At 51.5% G+C, this 15,830-nt stretch overlaps 2 protein-coding genes across 7 annotated transcripts; one reads left to right on the top strand and one right to left on the bottom strand.

Annotated features, from left to right (window-relative positions):
- The first annotated feature begins 2,094 nt into the window (after positions 1-2,094).
- Positions 2,095-7,377, top strand: Acadvl (acyl-CoA dehydrogenase very long chain). 3 transcript variants are annotated; one of them, XM_027946883.2, is made up of 20 exons: positions 2,095-2,262; positions 2,343-2,418; positions 2,694-2,759; positions 2,845-2,917; positions 3,025-3,089; positions 3,189-3,323; positions 3,747-3,891; positions 4,145-4,274; positions 4,374-4,499; positions 4,764-4,962; positions 5,214-5,318; positions 5,757-5,843; positions 5,933-5,995; positions 6,083-6,184; positions 6,259-6,356; positions 6,435-6,507; positions 6,596-6,668; positions 6,754-6,826; positions 6,920-6,995; positions 7,069-7,377. In XM_027946883.2, the coding sequence occupies exons 1-20, from the start codon at positions 2,201-2,203 to the stop codon at positions 7,207-7,209; spliced, it is 1,968 nt and encodes a 655-aa protein (XP_027802684.1). In that variant the 5' UTR covers positions 2,095-2,200; the 3' UTR covers positions 7,210-7,377. The 3 variants fall into 3 exon arrangements, with proteins under 3 accessions (XP_027802684.1, XP_027802685.1, XP_071459360.1); XM_027946884.3 differs by lacking the exon at positions 2,694-2,759; XM_071603259.1 differs by lacking the exons at positions 2,694-2,759; positions 2,845-2,917; positions 3,025-3,089; positions 3,189-3,323.
- A 75-nt stretch (positions 7,378-7,452) lies between these two features.
- Dvl2 (dishevelled segment polarity protein 2) lies at positions 7,453-15,511 on the bottom strand. 4 transcript variants are annotated; one of them, XM_027946874.2, is made up of 15 exons: positions 15,078-15,511; positions 12,446-12,515; positions 12,022-12,167; positions 11,797-11,906; positions 11,542-11,677; positions 11,323-11,413; positions 11,145-11,214; positions 10,919-11,058; positions 10,748-10,824; positions 10,083-10,150; positions 9,768-9,896; positions 9,543-9,674; positions 9,251-9,430; positions 8,615-8,833; positions 7,453-8,472 (listed from the first exon to the last, which is right to left on the bottom strand). In XM_027946874.2, the coding sequence occupies exons 1-15, from the start codon at positions 15,269-15,271 to the stop codon at positions 8,024-8,026; spliced, it is 2,211 nt and encodes a 736-aa protein (XP_027802675.1). In that variant the 5' UTR covers positions 15,272-15,511; the 3' UTR covers positions 7,453-8,023. The 4 variants fall into 4 exon arrangements, with proteins under 4 accessions (XP_027802675.1, XP_027802676.1, XP_027802672.1 ...); XM_027946875.2 differs by having other exon boundaries at positions 11,809-11,906; XM_027946871.2 differs by having other exon boundaries at positions 9,543-9,896.
- Between the last annotated feature and the right edge of the window lie 319 nt (positions 15,512-15,830).

The raw sequence follows: 15,830 nt of genomic DNA, 5'->3' as shown, positions 1-15,830 counted from the left end.
GGATAGATTTCATTTGTCAGAGGAGGAAGCTCCCACCGTTAGGCTGGGAGCATGGCGGTTGTTTAAATACTGGAGGGAAGCTGTGGCAGGGGGTAGGGTGTGAGGGAGGGGCTGGCAGGAGGGAATTCCTGGGGGCCTAGTGCTTCCTCAGATTCACAGGAGGAAGCCTGAAAAGTAATTATGTCCTGGGCTCTAGTGCCTGAAATTGGGGCAGGCAAAGAAAAGGGAGAAGAGAAAAGAAGAAGAGCTACAGGACCAACTGCAGAAAGTGCATTCTCAGTGCCCCCAACCTCTGGGCCACTGACTCAGGATGCTGTCAACAGGGCCCCCAAGTCTCAGTTTAATATTGGCAAGACTTTGCTCCCCACTCCAGCCCTGCGTGCTCCCTCAGGAAGGCAGGCACCCACCCCCACCTCCTTACCTGACTCTCTGAGATGGAAGCTTCATAATAGTCCAGGATGTCTGTCACAGGAGCAGAACTGAGTTATCCTCCCCCACCCCAGGCTTCCCCAGACACCCCTGCCACCATCACTGCTGTTTGTCTTGCAAGGGAGGAGGTCCTTCAGCCAAGGCCAGTTGATCCTGATGGAGAACTACTTGGGGATGACCCTGCGTGGGGCTCCAGCTTGGACCAAATGCTGTCTAGGCTCCAACCAGCCCCCAAATTCAGTACTTGGCCTCACAGGCCCAGGCTAGCCCTTTCCACTGTGTTCCCTGAGAAAATTGAGGCTACTCACCCAGCAAGGCCTGGAATAGGTCACTATGCAGCACTGTGAGGAGGGGGGGTGCCCAACGCAGTAGTGGAGGGGCTAGGAGCCAGAGGGCTGACCTGGGAGCTGGTAAAAACCAAGTGATGGAGGATTGAGATCAGAAAGAGAGTAACACTGTCACCTTAGTTTCCCCAGACTTTTCTATGAAAAGATTCAGGGATAAAGATCCCTGAGTCCCAGCCCTCCCACTATGCTCCCAGGCCTCCCCTCCACAGGGATCCCTATTTTTCACCTCTTGGTCTCTGAGACATCTCTCTCTTCTCTCACTTTAATCTCCCTAATCCGCCTGGATTGGGGTTGAGCTGCCTTGTCCCCACCCAATTCTAGCTGTTAAGCAAAGTAGGCAGTCTCTAAATGGACTGTCCCATTCCTCCTTAAGTCTCCAGGAATCACCTTGCTCCCCTCCCTCCGCCCCCCAAAACCAGGCACAATAAGTTACACTTTCCTAAGGGGTCAAAAAGAGGGTCTTTCCCACAAAGGCTCCAACACCTCAAAAAGAAAGGAAGCTGAACCCAGCTCTCTCCTTCCTAGGCCTCTCTCCCTTCCAGTGGGAATCGAAGAAAGAGGGGTATATATTTCTTGGGACTTCTTGAGCCAGAGAAGTTTGAGGAGGGGACATGAGAGCAAGAGAATTTCTCTTAGGCCTGGGAAGAATCCATTTGTCCAGAGGTCTAGCGTGGGCACGTGGGCACATGGCAGAGAAATGTCAAGGAAACTCTTTCTCAGAGGCAGGAAGGGGAGAGGCAATGAAATCAGGAGTTTTGAGAATCAGTGACACCTCCTAGGTCTCAGGAAAATTTGCATGGAACACATTCCCAGCTTGAGTTCCTCCCTCTCCACCATTATCCTCCATTCAGATTTCACAAGGACCCCAAAGAGTCATCTTTCTATGTCTCTGACTCTATCTACCTCACACCTTTCACTTTTCTCACCTCTTTTTCTTTTTTTTTTTTTTTTGTTGTCAATGAAGCTTTATTTTATTTATTTATATGTGGTGCTGAGAATCAAACCCAGAGCCTCACACATGCTAAGCAAGTGCTGTACCACTGAGCCACAACCCCAGTCCCTGCTTTCTAACTCCACCTGGGAAGTGCTCCCTCCAGTCTACCTCCATTCCTCTGGCTACAGTTGCCTAAGCGTTCTATTCCATCACCTCTTCAGAAGACTATATTATAGTTCGGATAGGCGAGATGAAGATACTAGGGGAAGTCAAGGGACACTTGGAGATCACTCCAGGTCAGCCAGAATTCAGGCGCCTGGGATCGCCCTGAAACTACAACTCCCAAGAAGACATGGCGCCCGGAAGCCCCGCCTTCCACCGTGCGGTGCATTGTGGAGGATGAGTCAGGGACCGGGCACCCAGACTTGGGCAGGCGGGACGAGAGACCGAGGTCACCGCTCCAAACAGTGGCGGCCGGAGCGGATTGGACATGCAGACGTCTCGGATGACTCCGAGCATAGGGCGGCAGCTGCTGAGGTTGGGGAGTCGAAGGTCTGTGTATGACAGGAGGGACGGGGACTGGGGACGGTTGCCATGGGACCAGACCAGAACTGAACCCCCTCTCCCTACAGCTTGCGGCCCAGTGTACTCCAGGGAACGCCCCGGCCTAGCACTGCTCAGCGACCCTATGCCAGTGGAGCCGCCCAGGTAAGTGACAGCAGCCCTTGGGAAGGGGTGTGGGAGTAGGGTTGCGACTAGGCTCTCACCCCCCTGCCACCAGCAGGGGTCACCCTCTTCGTCCCAGTCACCTGCTGACAGCTATAACTCCGAAAGTAGGGGAAAGGGCAAGCCAGGGTGTTCTGGGGTGAAACTAGGGGAAAGGCACCAGGTCCACCCAACCCCCACAACCAGCTCTTCCCCAGTCCCCTCTTTGACACAATAGAAACCCCTTCCCCGGCCTAGCTAACCACTCCTTTTCCCAGGCTGTTCTGGACAAGTCAGATTCCCTATCCTCTGATGCTTCCACTAGGGAAAAACAGACCAAGGCGGTATGTGGCCTAAGGGGGCGTGCGACCTAAGCCAGGGATAGGCCTATTCCAATCAGTTCCCTGAAATCCTCTTCTCCCTGCCCAGGAATCTAAGTCCTTTGCTGTGGGGATGTTCAAAGGCCAGCTCACCACTGATCAGGTGTTCCCATACCCATCCGGTAAGGGAAGGAGTAGTCAACACCGGGTGGGACAGGGCAGTCTCACACCAAACTCACCTGACCCAACTCGCCTGACTGACCTGTCTTTCCCCTCCCCATCTCTGCAGTACTCAATGAAGAGCAGACACAGTTTCTCAAAGAGCTGGTAGGGCCTGTGGCCCGTTTCTTCGAGGTGAAGAATGACTGGGGCACTGTCTCTGATGGGGTGGGCAGAAATGCTAAAAAGCTTAAAGGAAGCAAGCCTGGACTTAGAATCCTGTGCCTTTCGCAGGAGGTGAATGATCCTGCGAAGAATGATACTCTAGAGAGGGTGGAGGAAACTACTTTGCAGGGTCTCAAGGAGTTGGGGGCCTTTGGTCTGCAAGTGCCCAGTGAGCTGGGTGGTGTGGGCCTCTGCAACACCCAGGTGAGGGAAGCCTTCTCATTATTTCTCAATATCCCACCCTACTCCAGCCTGGCCTCCTCACCCCTAAAGCTAAAGTCCCTTCCAAACAACTGCCCTGGGGGCCTGTGGGAATGTAACTCTTACAGTCATGTATGCAACCCAGTCCTCCAAACAATACAATCTACATGCAGTCCCCTAGGACCATGGACTTCACCCTTCATCCTTGGGGACTGCCTGACAAGGTAGCATCTTCTGATAGGATTGTAGGAAGCCTCCCTCCCATCAAGACCTAGGACAAAAAGCATCCTATTGTACCCTCTTCATGATCCAAGTTCCCTTCTTCACTCTGGAAAATGGCCTAGGCCCTGCCCTGTTGCCCATACTCTCTTAAGGGCAGGTTCCCATGCAGCCAGTTACAGCCCCAGATGCCTGCTTCCTCTTCAGTACGCTCGTTTGGCAGAGATCGTGGGCATGCATGACCTTGGTGTGGGTGTTACCCTGGGGGCTCATCAGAGCATCGGTTTCAAAGGCATCCTACTCTTTGGCACAAAGGCTCAGAAAGAAAAATACCTCCCTAAAGTGGCATCTGGTAAGACAATCTTAAGATTTGGATTAAGAGTGTCCTGGGCTTGGCACAAACTAGGCCAGTTGGTATTTAGATTACTACAAAGTTAGGTACATCACTCAGGAGATCCTGGGGAGGCATCACAGTATGTTGATGGGAAAATGCAGAGAAACTGAATATAGCTAGAGTATTGAGCTGCCTGAGGGGATGGGAAAGAGGACCAAGGGGAATTCGATGTCCATGAGGACCTCTGGTAAAAGGGCGCTCTACCCAACAGGGGAGACTTTGGCTGCTTTCTGTCTAACGGAGCCCTCAAGTGGATCAGATGCAGCTTCCATCCGAAGCTCTGCTGTCCCCAGCCCCTGTGGAAAATATTATACCCTAAATGGAAGCAAGATTTGGATCAGGCAATCTCCTATTCCTACCTACTTCTTCTCAGCCCAGTTCTACTCCCCACTGCTCTGAGCTCTCCCCACTCTGACCACCACCCCCTCATTCTCCCACAGTAATGGGGGCCTGGCAGATATTTTCACAGTTTTTGCCAAGACACCAGTTACAGATGCAGCCACAGGGGCTGTAAAGGAGAAGATCACAGCTTTTGTGGTGGAGAGGAGCTTTGGAGGTGTAACCCAGTAAGTGGATTTGGGGAGGAAGTGGTAGGACCAAGGGCTGGGAGCAGCACTGGGCTCCAAAGCAAACAGATATTGTAAGTCATCTGGGGGGTGTGCAAAAGCTATAGCAGGGTGGGCATCACCATTCTCTTTGAGACATATATATGTATGTGGAACTGACCTAAAACTTTGGCTTCAGCAACCAAGTCCCAACAGGATAGCAGGCCTCTGTAACCCATATGACATGCAAGCAATATTACCTGTACCTTTCCTGCCTTGTTACAGTGGGCCCCCTGAAAAGAAGATGGGCATCAAAGCCTCAAACACAGCAGAGGTGTACTTTGATGGAGTACAGGTGCCATCGGAAAATGTTCTGGGGGAGGTAGGGGGAGGCTTCAAGGTTGCTGTGCATATCCTCAACAATGGAAGGTTTGGCATGGCTGCAACCCTTGCAGGCACCATGAAAGCCATCATTTCGAAGGCGGTGAGTACCCTGCCTGAATTCCTAGCTAGCCTGAATCAATCACAATGTCCCACTTTCCACATATCCCTGTTCCCTTGAAGGCACTCCCTACTCCAGAGATCCCTCCCCTGCCAGCAGCTCCAGACCTGCTAGCTTAGGTCTCCATCCAATGTGGATTGACCTCTTGGTTGTGGCAAAAATCTGTCCCTCCTAAGCCTAACCCCTCTCCTGGATACAGCAGACAACAGTGGAACAGGTGTGCCCTCTTCCAGGTGGATCATGCTGCTAATCGTACCCAGTTTGGGGACAAAATTCACAACTTTGGGCTGATCCAGGAGAAGCTGGCCCGAATGGCTATGCTGCAGTATGTGACTGAGGTAAGGGCCTCCTGTGCCCCTCTCCCTGTGGTTTTCTTCCCAGTCGGGTCAGACTACAACCCCCAGCAGCACCTGGGGCAGTGGGTCTCCAGCTTTACACCAATGCCCTAGGGGATGCGGGGAGGCATAGCCAGCTCAGCTTCTGAAGGGGGAAGAGTGCTGCTGCTCTGATGAGGCGCTTCCCTGAGGTAACACAATTCTAACCCCAACCCACCCTTTACCTTCCACCCCTTTCAAGAAGTCCAGGGCCTGGATCCCCTAATGCATCAACTTGGAGGACAAAATATTTACATGTGTTTGACCTGACTAGAGTTGGAAGGTGAATGCAAGGGCCATGAGAAGCTAGTCAGACCTAGTTTTCAAGATTTGGATGTTGAGGTTGAATCTGACACAACGCTTTTCAATTTTCCTTGCCTTATGCCAACCATTCCACTTCAGTCCATGGCTTACATGCTGAGTGCCAACATGGACCAGGGATCCACAGACTTCCAGATAGAGGCTGCCATCAGCAAAATCTTTGGCTCGGTGAGGACCCAGGCATGACTGGGGGAGGGGGGGGGGTTAGTTTTGAGACCTCAGTTCCAGGATAATCTCATCTAGTTCTTTATCCCTAGGAAGCAGCCTGGAAAGTGACAGATGAATGCATCCAAATCATGGGTGGCATGGGCTTCATGAAGGTACAGGATGGTCCTCTGCAAGGGGTAGCCAGGCAGTGTGGATAGGCACATCTCAATAGGGACTTATTCTGTTTTCCTTTGTGCTAGGAGCCCGGGGTAGAGCGAGTGCTCCGAGATATTCGCATCTTCCGGATCTTTGAGGGGACAAACGACATTCTTCGGCTCTTTGTGGCTCTGCAGGGCTGTATGGTAAGAGAAGAGAATTGGGAAGAAAAGGTGGGGAGGACAGTTAGTTCTGAATACTGGACCTTCCTCTCCAACAGGACAAAGGAAAGGAACTTTCTGGGCTTAGCAGTGCCCTAAAGAATCCTTTTGGGAATGCTGGCCTTCTGCTAGGAGAGGCAGGAAAACAGCTGAGACGGTAAGTTCAGGGGCCATGGCCAGGGGAGAGCAAGGTGGTTCGTGGTAACTAACCAGTCTTTCTCCCCCTTCCTCCCAGGCGGGCAGGGCTGGGAAGTGGCCTGAGTCTCAGTGGAGTGGTCCACCCAGAGCTGAGTCGGAGCGGTGAGCTGGTGAGTGGTCAGGAGTAGAGCAGAGCCCAAAGCAAGAGCTGACGGGGATGGCCCTTCCAAACCCTGTGACCATTCTCTATCTCTTCAGGCAGTGCAGGCTCTGGAGCAGTTTGCCACTGTGGTGGAAGCCAAGCTAATAAAGCACAAGAAGGGGATTGTCAGTGAGTAAGCTCTGTCTTGTGCGCCCCTCCCCTTGCTGTTCCCTCCCTCAGACTCTAACCACACATACCCCAATCTACCTGACAGATGAGCAGTTTGTGCTGCAGCGTCTGGCAGATGGGGCCATTGACCTCTATGCCATGGTGGTGGTTCTCTCCAGGTGAGGAGGCAGAGGTGGGGTGGGAGGCATGAGCCACAGTGGGGCTGGGCCAGGATCATAGCCCAGGGTTATATTCTCTTGCTTCCTCACCAGGGCCTCAAGATCCCTGAGTGAGGGCTACCCTACAGCCCAGCATGAGAAAATGCTCTGTGACAGCTGGTGTATTGAGGTAAGCCTTGGACTACCCAGTGTAGGCAGAGCATTCAAGGCACAGGCCTGACCCCCTCCTTCCCTCTCCACAGGCTGCAGCCCGGATCCAAGAGAACATGACTGCTCTGCTGTCTGACCCTCGGCAGCAAGAGCTCTTCCGTAACTTCAAAAGCATCTCCAAGGCCTTGGTGGAGCGGGGTGGTGTAGTCACCAGCAATCCCCTTGGATTCTGAATACTCCCAACCAGGACCTGGCCTGGTTATGTGCCTTCTCTCAAGCCAAAGAGCAAGCCCCCTTCCTGGGGGCCTTGGTCTGCCATGAATAAGACCTTGTTTTTCCAGGACTGTGCCTGATCTCAAAAGCACTTAACTGCTACAAATAATAAAATTTCTAACAATTCAGGCTTTGCTACTGTATCTCAGTTCTTTCCCTCTTCTGCCTGCCTCCCTCCCAAAGAAAGGAGCCAGAGGCGTGGGGAGTTTGCCTCTATTGCTTTATTTGGTGTTTTATACAAGTGACTAAAATAAATAGAATAACAAAGGCAGCTACACAACCCCCAAATACCAAATACCCCAGCTTCCTTGGACTGCTGTCTAGAATGTCCAACCCCCTTCCTCCTCTCAGTGTACCACTGATCACCCCCCCGGCCCTGCAAAGGGCAGAGCTGACTGGACAACTGGAAGAAGAGGTCACATTCTGGGGTTAGAAGAAGGGGCCCAGAAGACAGGGATTCTTCATACAAAAAAAGAAAATGTCTATTTAAAAAATTCCCAAAAATGTAAAAAAGTCTATTTCAACCCCCCAAAAGGCTTATAAAAAACAATAAAGCTAAAAATAACCAAAGGTCCCTTGTCTACCCCTGAAGGAAGGGGGAGGACCAGGCACTGTTGGTGAAAGTCACAGTGGTAATGAAATGGTAGGCTGAGCCCAGGCACTGCAAGGAACAATAAGGTGGTGATTGACAAGACACCCAGTCACAGAACAGGGACACCCAAGCCAACGCTGGACAGGCCAAGGTACAGACCCAACATGACCCCAGAGTGCCCTCTACATCACATCCACAAAGAACTCACTGGGGTTGCCCATGGCCATATGGAAGCTTTGGCGGCTGGCTGTTAGTTCTGGGGGCACAGAACCCAGATCTCTGACTGGAGGAGCACCTGGGGGTTGCACTGCTGGAGGAACAGGTGGTGGGGGTGGGGGCATCATGACCACCATCATTGGGTTATAGGGGAGAGCCATGCCTGGAGGAGGTCCATAGGTATGGAGCCCTGGGTGGGCTCGAAGATTGGGAGTACCTCCTGTTGAGCCTCTAGATGGAGGAGGGCCCATATCACCAGTCCCACTAGATTCCCCACCCCGCCGAAGGCTGCCCCCCCGACTGGAGGGCTCAGACTCACTGCCGCTGCCAGACTTCGACTCAGGGGCCCGTTCCTCAGGTCTCCCTGTGCGTCCAGCCCCCCCATCACTTCTTGTTGAGCCACTGCTCCGGCTCCCTATGGGGAAAGAGAGGATGGGGGAAGTGAGACTCGGCCCACTTCCTCTGGCTTCTCCAGCCCCTGTTCCAGCCTCTCCTCCCTGGTTCCCCTCCATTATACACTCAGACCTTGGTTGTATTGGTATCTGGGGATGACTTACCCTCACTGTGCTGGCTGCTGGCACTGCCCCCACCATAGGTGTAGGATGAAAGCTCATGGTAGGGTGGAGGCTGGGGGCTATAGGGGTGCGGGGCTGGGTATTGATAGGAAAAGGTGGGCAGTAGGGGCCAGGGGGTCGCTCCAGGCAGAGGAGCCAGGGTGTCCTGGTCTGAAGCCCCACTAGAGCCATCATTATCATTCAGAGACAAGTTGACTAGGTCTGCAACACAAAGGAAGAGAGTTAAGAAATCACTGTTTTAAGAGGTCAAGAACCTAAGGCACTGAATGGAGAGGAACTGGGAACCATTTCTCCAGAGCCACCCATAATGGGGGTCAAATGTCACAAGCGCTTCTGGTAAAAAAACAACTGATTCTAGGGCAGGGTCCCAGCCAAGGTCACCACTAGTCCATATGCTGCTGCGAAACTAGGCAAGAAGTGTCCCCAGGAGCCACAGCTCTGCACCTGGTGCATACCTTGTTCAGCAAAACATGGGTGAATGTCAGCTCTCACTCAGAGCCAATGCAGGACACATCTTGCTGGTCACTGTTCACAGTGACCTTGACTGCAATTGCTAGTCTGTTCTGGGGTTGGAAAGGCAGGCCACGCCTGTCTCCCAGAGCTGTGATGGGGACTTACAACTCTCACAGCCGCCACTGAGGTCCCCGAAGACATAGTAGCACTGCTCAGAGAAGGTGATCTTATTCACAGTATGTCGGATGAGACCAGCCTTCAGAAGCCCGCTGGCATACTTGCGGGCCTCCCGTCGTTCAGGAAAGCCCTCCACATGATGGTAGAGCCAATCAACCACATCCGAGCCTAATATCAGTGGAAAAAAGCCTCAGGTTCTCCTTCCAAACCCTGCCCTCACCCCTCTTGGCTTTGGTTGCTTCGTCCCATTCCCATGCCACCTGCCCAGGCTCAGTGGTACCCAGAAAGGCATTCGGGATGGTGATCTTGAGCCACATGCGGTCCCGGACTTCCAGTCCTGATTCTGGAGCTGCCATGGCCTTAGTCACAGATGCCATGTCCATATGAATAGAGAGACCCCGGCCCTCACAGCCTGACAAAGAAGACAATGGGAAGTAGGGGACAGGGCCCACTCCCACCCATGGCCAGCCAACCAACCTTCCATGGGGATGGACTGTGGAGTCACCATCAGGCAGAGAGGATCCAGACGTAATGGTGCTCATGGATGAGGAGCCTGGATAGGCTGGGAAAGTGCCAGTCAGTGCAGCTGAGTGTGACACCCAGGCAGCAGGGTCAATTGGCTGGATGGGCTCATCTGAACAAAGCAAGCCACAGATCACGTCTCAATCTCAGAAAGCCAGTCCTCTCTATCCCAAACTTGGATTCTGATTCCTCTTCTCCCCGACCCTCCCCATCCTATTCCCCATAGCCTAGAGACCCAGCCCCATCTCCCAGCTCCCCTATTCTCTTGGATTAGGGCCTCAGTCTAAGTCTTACTCACTTCGGGGGAGTGTGAAGTAGGCCTGAGGGGAGGGATCCCAGCACTTGGCCACTGTCAGCACAATGGGGCTGTGGGAAAGAAAAGGCCAGTAAGGAGGGATAGGGAAGAGGCTCAGAAGGGCTGAGGCCTGGAACAAGAATGAATTCTGAGACAGAAAGGGAGGAGCACACACATGGCTGCGATGGAGAAAATGAGGGTAGGGGGCTCTATAACATGGACGACTCACCAACATGGGTAATTTAATAACACTGCAGAGTGAAACAAGGGGCTACACACTGTATAATTCCATATGCACCAAGCACAAAACAGGTAACAGGGAACCATGTTGTTCCAAGATTCGTGCACAGGTGAAAAAAATATCAAGGAAAATGGAAGTTTTCTTGACTAAGTAAGTAGTGAAGGTAATGTTTACCCCTATGGGAGTGAGGAGGTTGGAGATGGAAAGGGACAACAAGGGACTGGGGGCATCTCTGAGCTATCAGCAACCTTCTGTTCCAAGACCTAGGTGGTGGTGACAAAGAAGTCACTCTAGAACTATTTGCTATGTTCAATTTTTGCTTCGTACCTTTGAAGGCTACGTCATCCCACTTCTTGAATTACCAAAACACAAAATAAAAGGGCATAAACAGGAGGCCCAAGAAACTGAGACTAGCTCAGAGGCTTACCCTGGCTTGTGCACAATGTCCCTCAGTACCCGCACGGCATCATCATTGCTCATGTTCTCGAAGTTCATGTCATTCACCTGGAAGTGAAGGGAAATGGGTCAGTGCAGGGTGCCAGGGTAGGAGAGGTAAGGGTCTCTGCCTGAATGAGCTCAGTAGCCCACCCCAGCACACCTGCAAAAGCATGTCCCCTGGTTCGATGCGCCCATCAGCTGCCACAGCACCTCCTTTCATGATGGAGCCAATGTAGATGCCTCCGTCACCCCGCTCATTGCTTTGGCCCACAATGGAGATACCCAGGAAATTGTACTTCTCTGTGAAGGGAGTCCATGTGAGGAAGAAAAGCCCTAAGAACCCTGGGCACCAGGTACTCCCCTTCCCCAGCCAGGCCCCACCATACCCATGTTGAGTGTGACTGTAATGATGTTGAGAGACATGGTGGAATCTGTGACACTGCTGAAAGATGAGGTCTGTGGAGAGACAGGAAGGAATTGGACTGCCCTTCAGCAACCCAGGCTGCTTCTGTACCAAAGGACTGCCTAAATTGAAGCCCACTTGTCTCATGAGAATCCCCTCACCCTTTCCATGCGAGGTGGCCGCTGTTTCCTCCGCCGTCGATGGCGTTTGAGGAGGCGGGAGGCATTGCTTTGCTCTGTGGAGCTGCTGAACCTGACAACAGTTGAGAGGTAGAACTCTCACAGGCAGAAGTGGTCATGGAACCAAGAGAAATAATGAGGACTGGTGGGATGGAGGAAAGAGAGGGGCCAGAAGCCCTAAGAAGAGGTGTGGAGCCATACCTGCTCATAGTGTCATCTTCATCTGAGTCTCCAAGACTGGTACTCTCCAACTCACTGGTCATGAGGGTAGAAGAGCTCTCATACCCAGCCAGGTGGCGCTCTAGCCTGGAGGGGCCACTGGGCCTGTGGCCACCAGCTGTGTAAGAACAAGAACCTCAGGTTCAGGGCTCCTGCCCCTCACCCTCATCAAAGCTAAGACCCATCTCTCTTCCCAGCTCCCAGTCTACCCAGCCTCCAGGACCTGGCCCCCCTCACCGCCATGCTCACTGCTGTCTCTCCTTCGAGGCCGCTCCCGCCTCAGTGACACAACCGACTCAGTTTCTGTCTCAGGATCCAGATTTTCATGGCTGCCAGACACATTAGGGCTAGATGGGCAGAGACAGTTTCCAACCCACATCAGAACAGAACTCTAAATCTTTGGCCTCCCCTCCCAAAGGGCTTAGATTCTTTCCCCTGGACTCTAGAATGCAGACGACTCACTGGAAGGATGGAGGTCTTGAATCCCCAATGCCACTGGTCCTCTCTGGTGGCAAAGGGGGTAATGGTGGGGGTGGAGGCACCAGTTCTGTCCGAGGCTCATGGGCTGGAGGAGCCACCTCGGGTTGGGGGTTATCTGATGACACTAGCTAAAAGAGTGCAAATAAGAAAACATGACTCCATTGGGAGATGGGGTATAAGAGAAGGAATTAAGAGAAAGGATCAGAAAGGGGATAGGATCTCAGAGACCCTGGGAAAGAACCCAAAAGAGGAGCAGCCAATCAAAGAGGCTCCAGAAGGCTGAGGGATTCCTGCTGGCTCTCCAAGTAGGTAAGGAAGCAGGAAGCCAGCACTGTCAACAACTGGAAACAGGGAGCTATAGAAACAGATAAGAGGCTTAGAGCAGCTTGATAATGAGTATCCTTACCCAGGATACCACTCTTCCATTGAAGCAGGGAAGGCGGGCATTGTCATCTGAAATTTCTTCCTTCACCACCCTACCAAGAGACCTGAGAGGTCAGCAAAACTGAACTAGTTTATCCCCACCCTCATCCCCAAAGTTTCCCCCAATCTCCATCCATCCCAAAGATGCTAACTCTCTCCTGCTCTGTCCAAGTCCTCTGCTCTTATGCTGATACAACTCACTCACAATTAAGAATCTCCATACTCAATTCCCTCTCCCAACTTCACCTTCTCTCCCCAGCTCATCTTCAGGAGCACAGAACTGCTCCAAAAACTTTCCTGGGCTAGGCATACTGATGCATGCCTATAATCCTAGCAACTCAGGAGGCTAAAGCAAAAGGATCACAAATTCAAAGCCAGCCTCAGCAACTTGCAGAGGCCCCAAGCAACTTAGTGAGACCCTGTCTCAAAATAAAAAGGGCTGAAGATGTGGCTCAGTTAAGTACCCCTGGGTTCAATCCCCAGTACCAAAAAAGAAAAAAAAAAACTTCCTTGGGTCTGATTCAACTTCTCCATCCAACTTCAAAGGCTATCCCTTGTGGTTACCCAGCTACCCAAAACAGTTAACTTAGGAGCCATGCTGGCAGCATCTTCCCAATCCCATCCCTTTATACACCTGCCCCAAAAAGGCTTTGGTCCTCAAGTCTCTACTCTTTCACTTCCCTTTAGTTTTCTCTAACTCACATCCAGAGAGCTGTCCAAATATGTAGTCTTTGCCTGAATAAAAACACCCATTAGATAAGACAATAATACCTTCTCATTATGCACAGAATGTCTAAAGAGAGGGGAAGCAGAGCTTCCCATTCCCCTGTGCCTCACATGGCACTAAACTCTACACTAAGCAATCTGCTCAGCCTAACGGATTTCAAAGCCTATCTTTAGGGAACATTTCTACCACAAGTTCCCTGAAATCAACTGGATTTGTACATTCTTCTCAACCACCACATTGAATCATCAACACCTATTCTGTTCAACACCATGTATTGGAGCACCATCCCTAACTTTAGCAGGTATGAACAAATATCTATAAACTAAATCAATAAATATGTCAAATATTGAGTCTTTCTTAAACACACCCTCACCCTCCAATTAGGACATCTTGTCTGATTAACCATTTAGCCTAACATGATGTGGGAGCCTGGATATTATTCCATTAATCCATTTGCTACCAATATGACAACACACCCCAGTCTCTATCAATTTGTTCATAATATTCTTCCCAGCATAACTCAATATTAGTGAATCTCAGTCTACTCCAAGATCTGTATTTCTATAACACTATAACCTAGTCTATAGACTAGTCAGCCTGGATACTAACAATGAAAATTGCCACTCATCAAGAATTTACTCTGTGCCATGCACCTGAAGTAATAAGTATTTCACTCTATGACTAGCTCCATTTCATGTAAGAAAAAATCAAGGCACAGAAGTTAAACAAAATTACCCAAGATGACATTGCTGACCAACAGAATCACCTTGATTTAAATCCAAGGTAACGCCCAAGATAATATTTGCCTCTCAACATTGAACAGTCTTTCTAGGTAGGGTCCAGTTTGTTCAGTTCTCCTAACTAAGGGTGATGCACTAGGCTAGAATAGCAATCTTCACCAGACAGGAAGTCTCTTCCTTCATCCAGGTGCAAATCACCTCTGTCTACCTGACACCATTGCACCCTGCCCCCACAGCTTCTGCCAACCCAGATTATCCCAACCTAATGCAGTGTACCTTCAAAAACTCTTGAGGTGGATTTGAGGACTCAGTCCCAAAGGCTACCACAAATGGGTTCACTTGTATTATTTGCAGTTCCAGCCTAGTGCAGAAGTTCCCAAATCACACCAAGATAGCCCACCTATTCTAATATAGCCTACATTGTTCCCACAAGCAGCTGTCTGCACCAACATAGACTATGATATCCCAATACAGCTGTCTGTACTGACTATCCCCCAACAGCCTGTCTTGAGTGACCCAATAAAACCATGTCTGGTACCAAGAGAAACTAAAACCAACCCAGTAAAATCCAGAATGGTCAAAGTTTCTCCAGGATGATCTACTTCAGGGCAGCCTAGAACATCCCTATGGAACCTTCTTTGCATTACAATAGATTAAAATGTCCTAAAACAATCCTGTCGTCCTAGTAAATGCCAGAATATCCCAAATTGCCCCAGTATAATTCAAACTACATCAGATTCCAGAGTAACCCTAGATAGCCTGTGAGCTACAGGACTGCTTACAGCTTACCAAACTACCAGAAGACAGATAAATGTACCTCAGTGCAGTCCAGACTATCCCCACTCCCCCCAAAAAATGCCCGTATCTTTCCCAGTGCAGTTTAATCTTCTCTTATCTGGTTTAGTATAGCCCAGGCTGTCCTCCTGTATGTAGCTCCGTGTGCTCTCTGTTCCAAGTATAATTTTGTCCGCCCTGAGATACAACCAATCTATCCAAGCATAGTACAATCTGCTCTACCATGGAGCAGAAGATCTCAAAGTAGCCTAGTGTAGATGTCTGCATCTCAATATCGCCCAATCCACTGTAAAAAAAAAAAAAAAAAAAAAAAAAAAAAACCCGGTGCTCCCCCGTCTAGGCCTCGCGCTCACCCGAAATCCTGATCCATAGACTTGAAAAAGTACTTAGCGCCCGCGGGTCGCTGCAGAACACTCTTGAAATCTCCGAGCGTGATGCGCTCAGCAGGGACAGGGATCTTCACCAGGTAGGGAGTCTCTTCTTCATCCAGGTGGTAAATCACCTTCGTCTCCCCGGCACCAACGCCCCCTGTGCTGCAACCCGCCATGGTCTCGCCCGCGCGCTCCCGGGATCCACCGCCCACCCAACGGAGCTAATCGCCCCCGCCGCGCCTGCGCACACCGCAAAGAGCGAGAGCGCGGCCAGGACCCGCTCAGTGCGGGAAATGAGTAAAGGAAAGGCGTGAGGCAGTGGGGTAGTGGCGGTAGGCAGAAGGGTGCGACCTAGAGCCACGGATGCCGCGGCCGCGCGCCACCGCCACCGCCGACGCTAGCGTTCTTCAGATCCCCGCCCACCTCTCCTCATGCCACGTGACACAAGCCCGCCTACCTCGCACCGCCCTGTCACATGAGGCCTCGTTGATCACGTGACTCACTCCTCCTAGGGCTGCCGCCACGTGACCCGCTGCCTTAGGCAACCGCCTCTGGGTCCAAAACGGCCCCTCCCCCAAATGTGCCCCCACAGGAGGTCAGAGAGCACCTTGGCCGAAACTGGTCTCTGCTCCGCTCCGCTCCGCTCGGGGAGCAGGCAACGGGCTCCCACCGCGCAGTCCTCCTCCCACTGAGGGAGCGCTAAGCACTCCTGAGCACACCACTGAGAGTGGGGAT

The sequence above is a fragment of the Marmota flaviventris genome, chromosome 17 (assembly GCF_047511675.1).
Source record: "Marmota flaviventris isolate mMarFla1 chromosome 17, mMarFla1.hap1, whole genome shotgun sequence".
In the NCBI taxonomy this organism is placed as follows: Eukaryota; Metazoa; Chordata; class Mammalia; order Rodentia; family Sciuridae; genus Marmota; species Marmota flaviventris.
This window is presented reverse-complemented; position numbering and strand designations above follow the sequence as displayed.

Excerpts from the sequence above, each read along its gene's own strand:
- Acadvl (XM_027946883.2), top strand. The coding sequence starts at position 2,201 with ATGCAGACGTCTCGGATGACTCCGAGCATAGGGCGGCAGCTGCTGAGG. Across the intron at positions 3,090-3,188 it reads CTGTGGCCCGTTTCTTCGAG|GAGGTGAATGATCCTGCGAA; the intron begins GTGAAGAATGAC and ends TGCCTTTCGCAG. Across the intron at positions 4,275-4,373 it reads GGAAGCAAGATTTGGATCAG|TAATGGGGGCCTGGCAGATA; the intron begins GCAATCTCCTAT and ends ATTCTCCCACAG.
- Dvl2 (XM_027946871.2), bottom strand. The coding sequence starts at position 15,271 with ATGGCGGGTTGCAGCACAGGGGGCGTTGGTGCCGGGGAGACGAAGGTG. Across the intron at positions 12,516-15,077 it reads TCTATGGATCAGGATTTCGG|GGTGGTGAAGGAAGAAATTT; the intron begins GTGAGCGCGAGG and ends GTCTCTTGGTAG. Across the intron at positions 8,473-8,614 it reads CAGCAGCCAGCACAGTGAGG|GGAGCCGGAGCAGTGGCTCA; the intron begins GTAAGTCATCCC and ends CTTTCCCCATAG.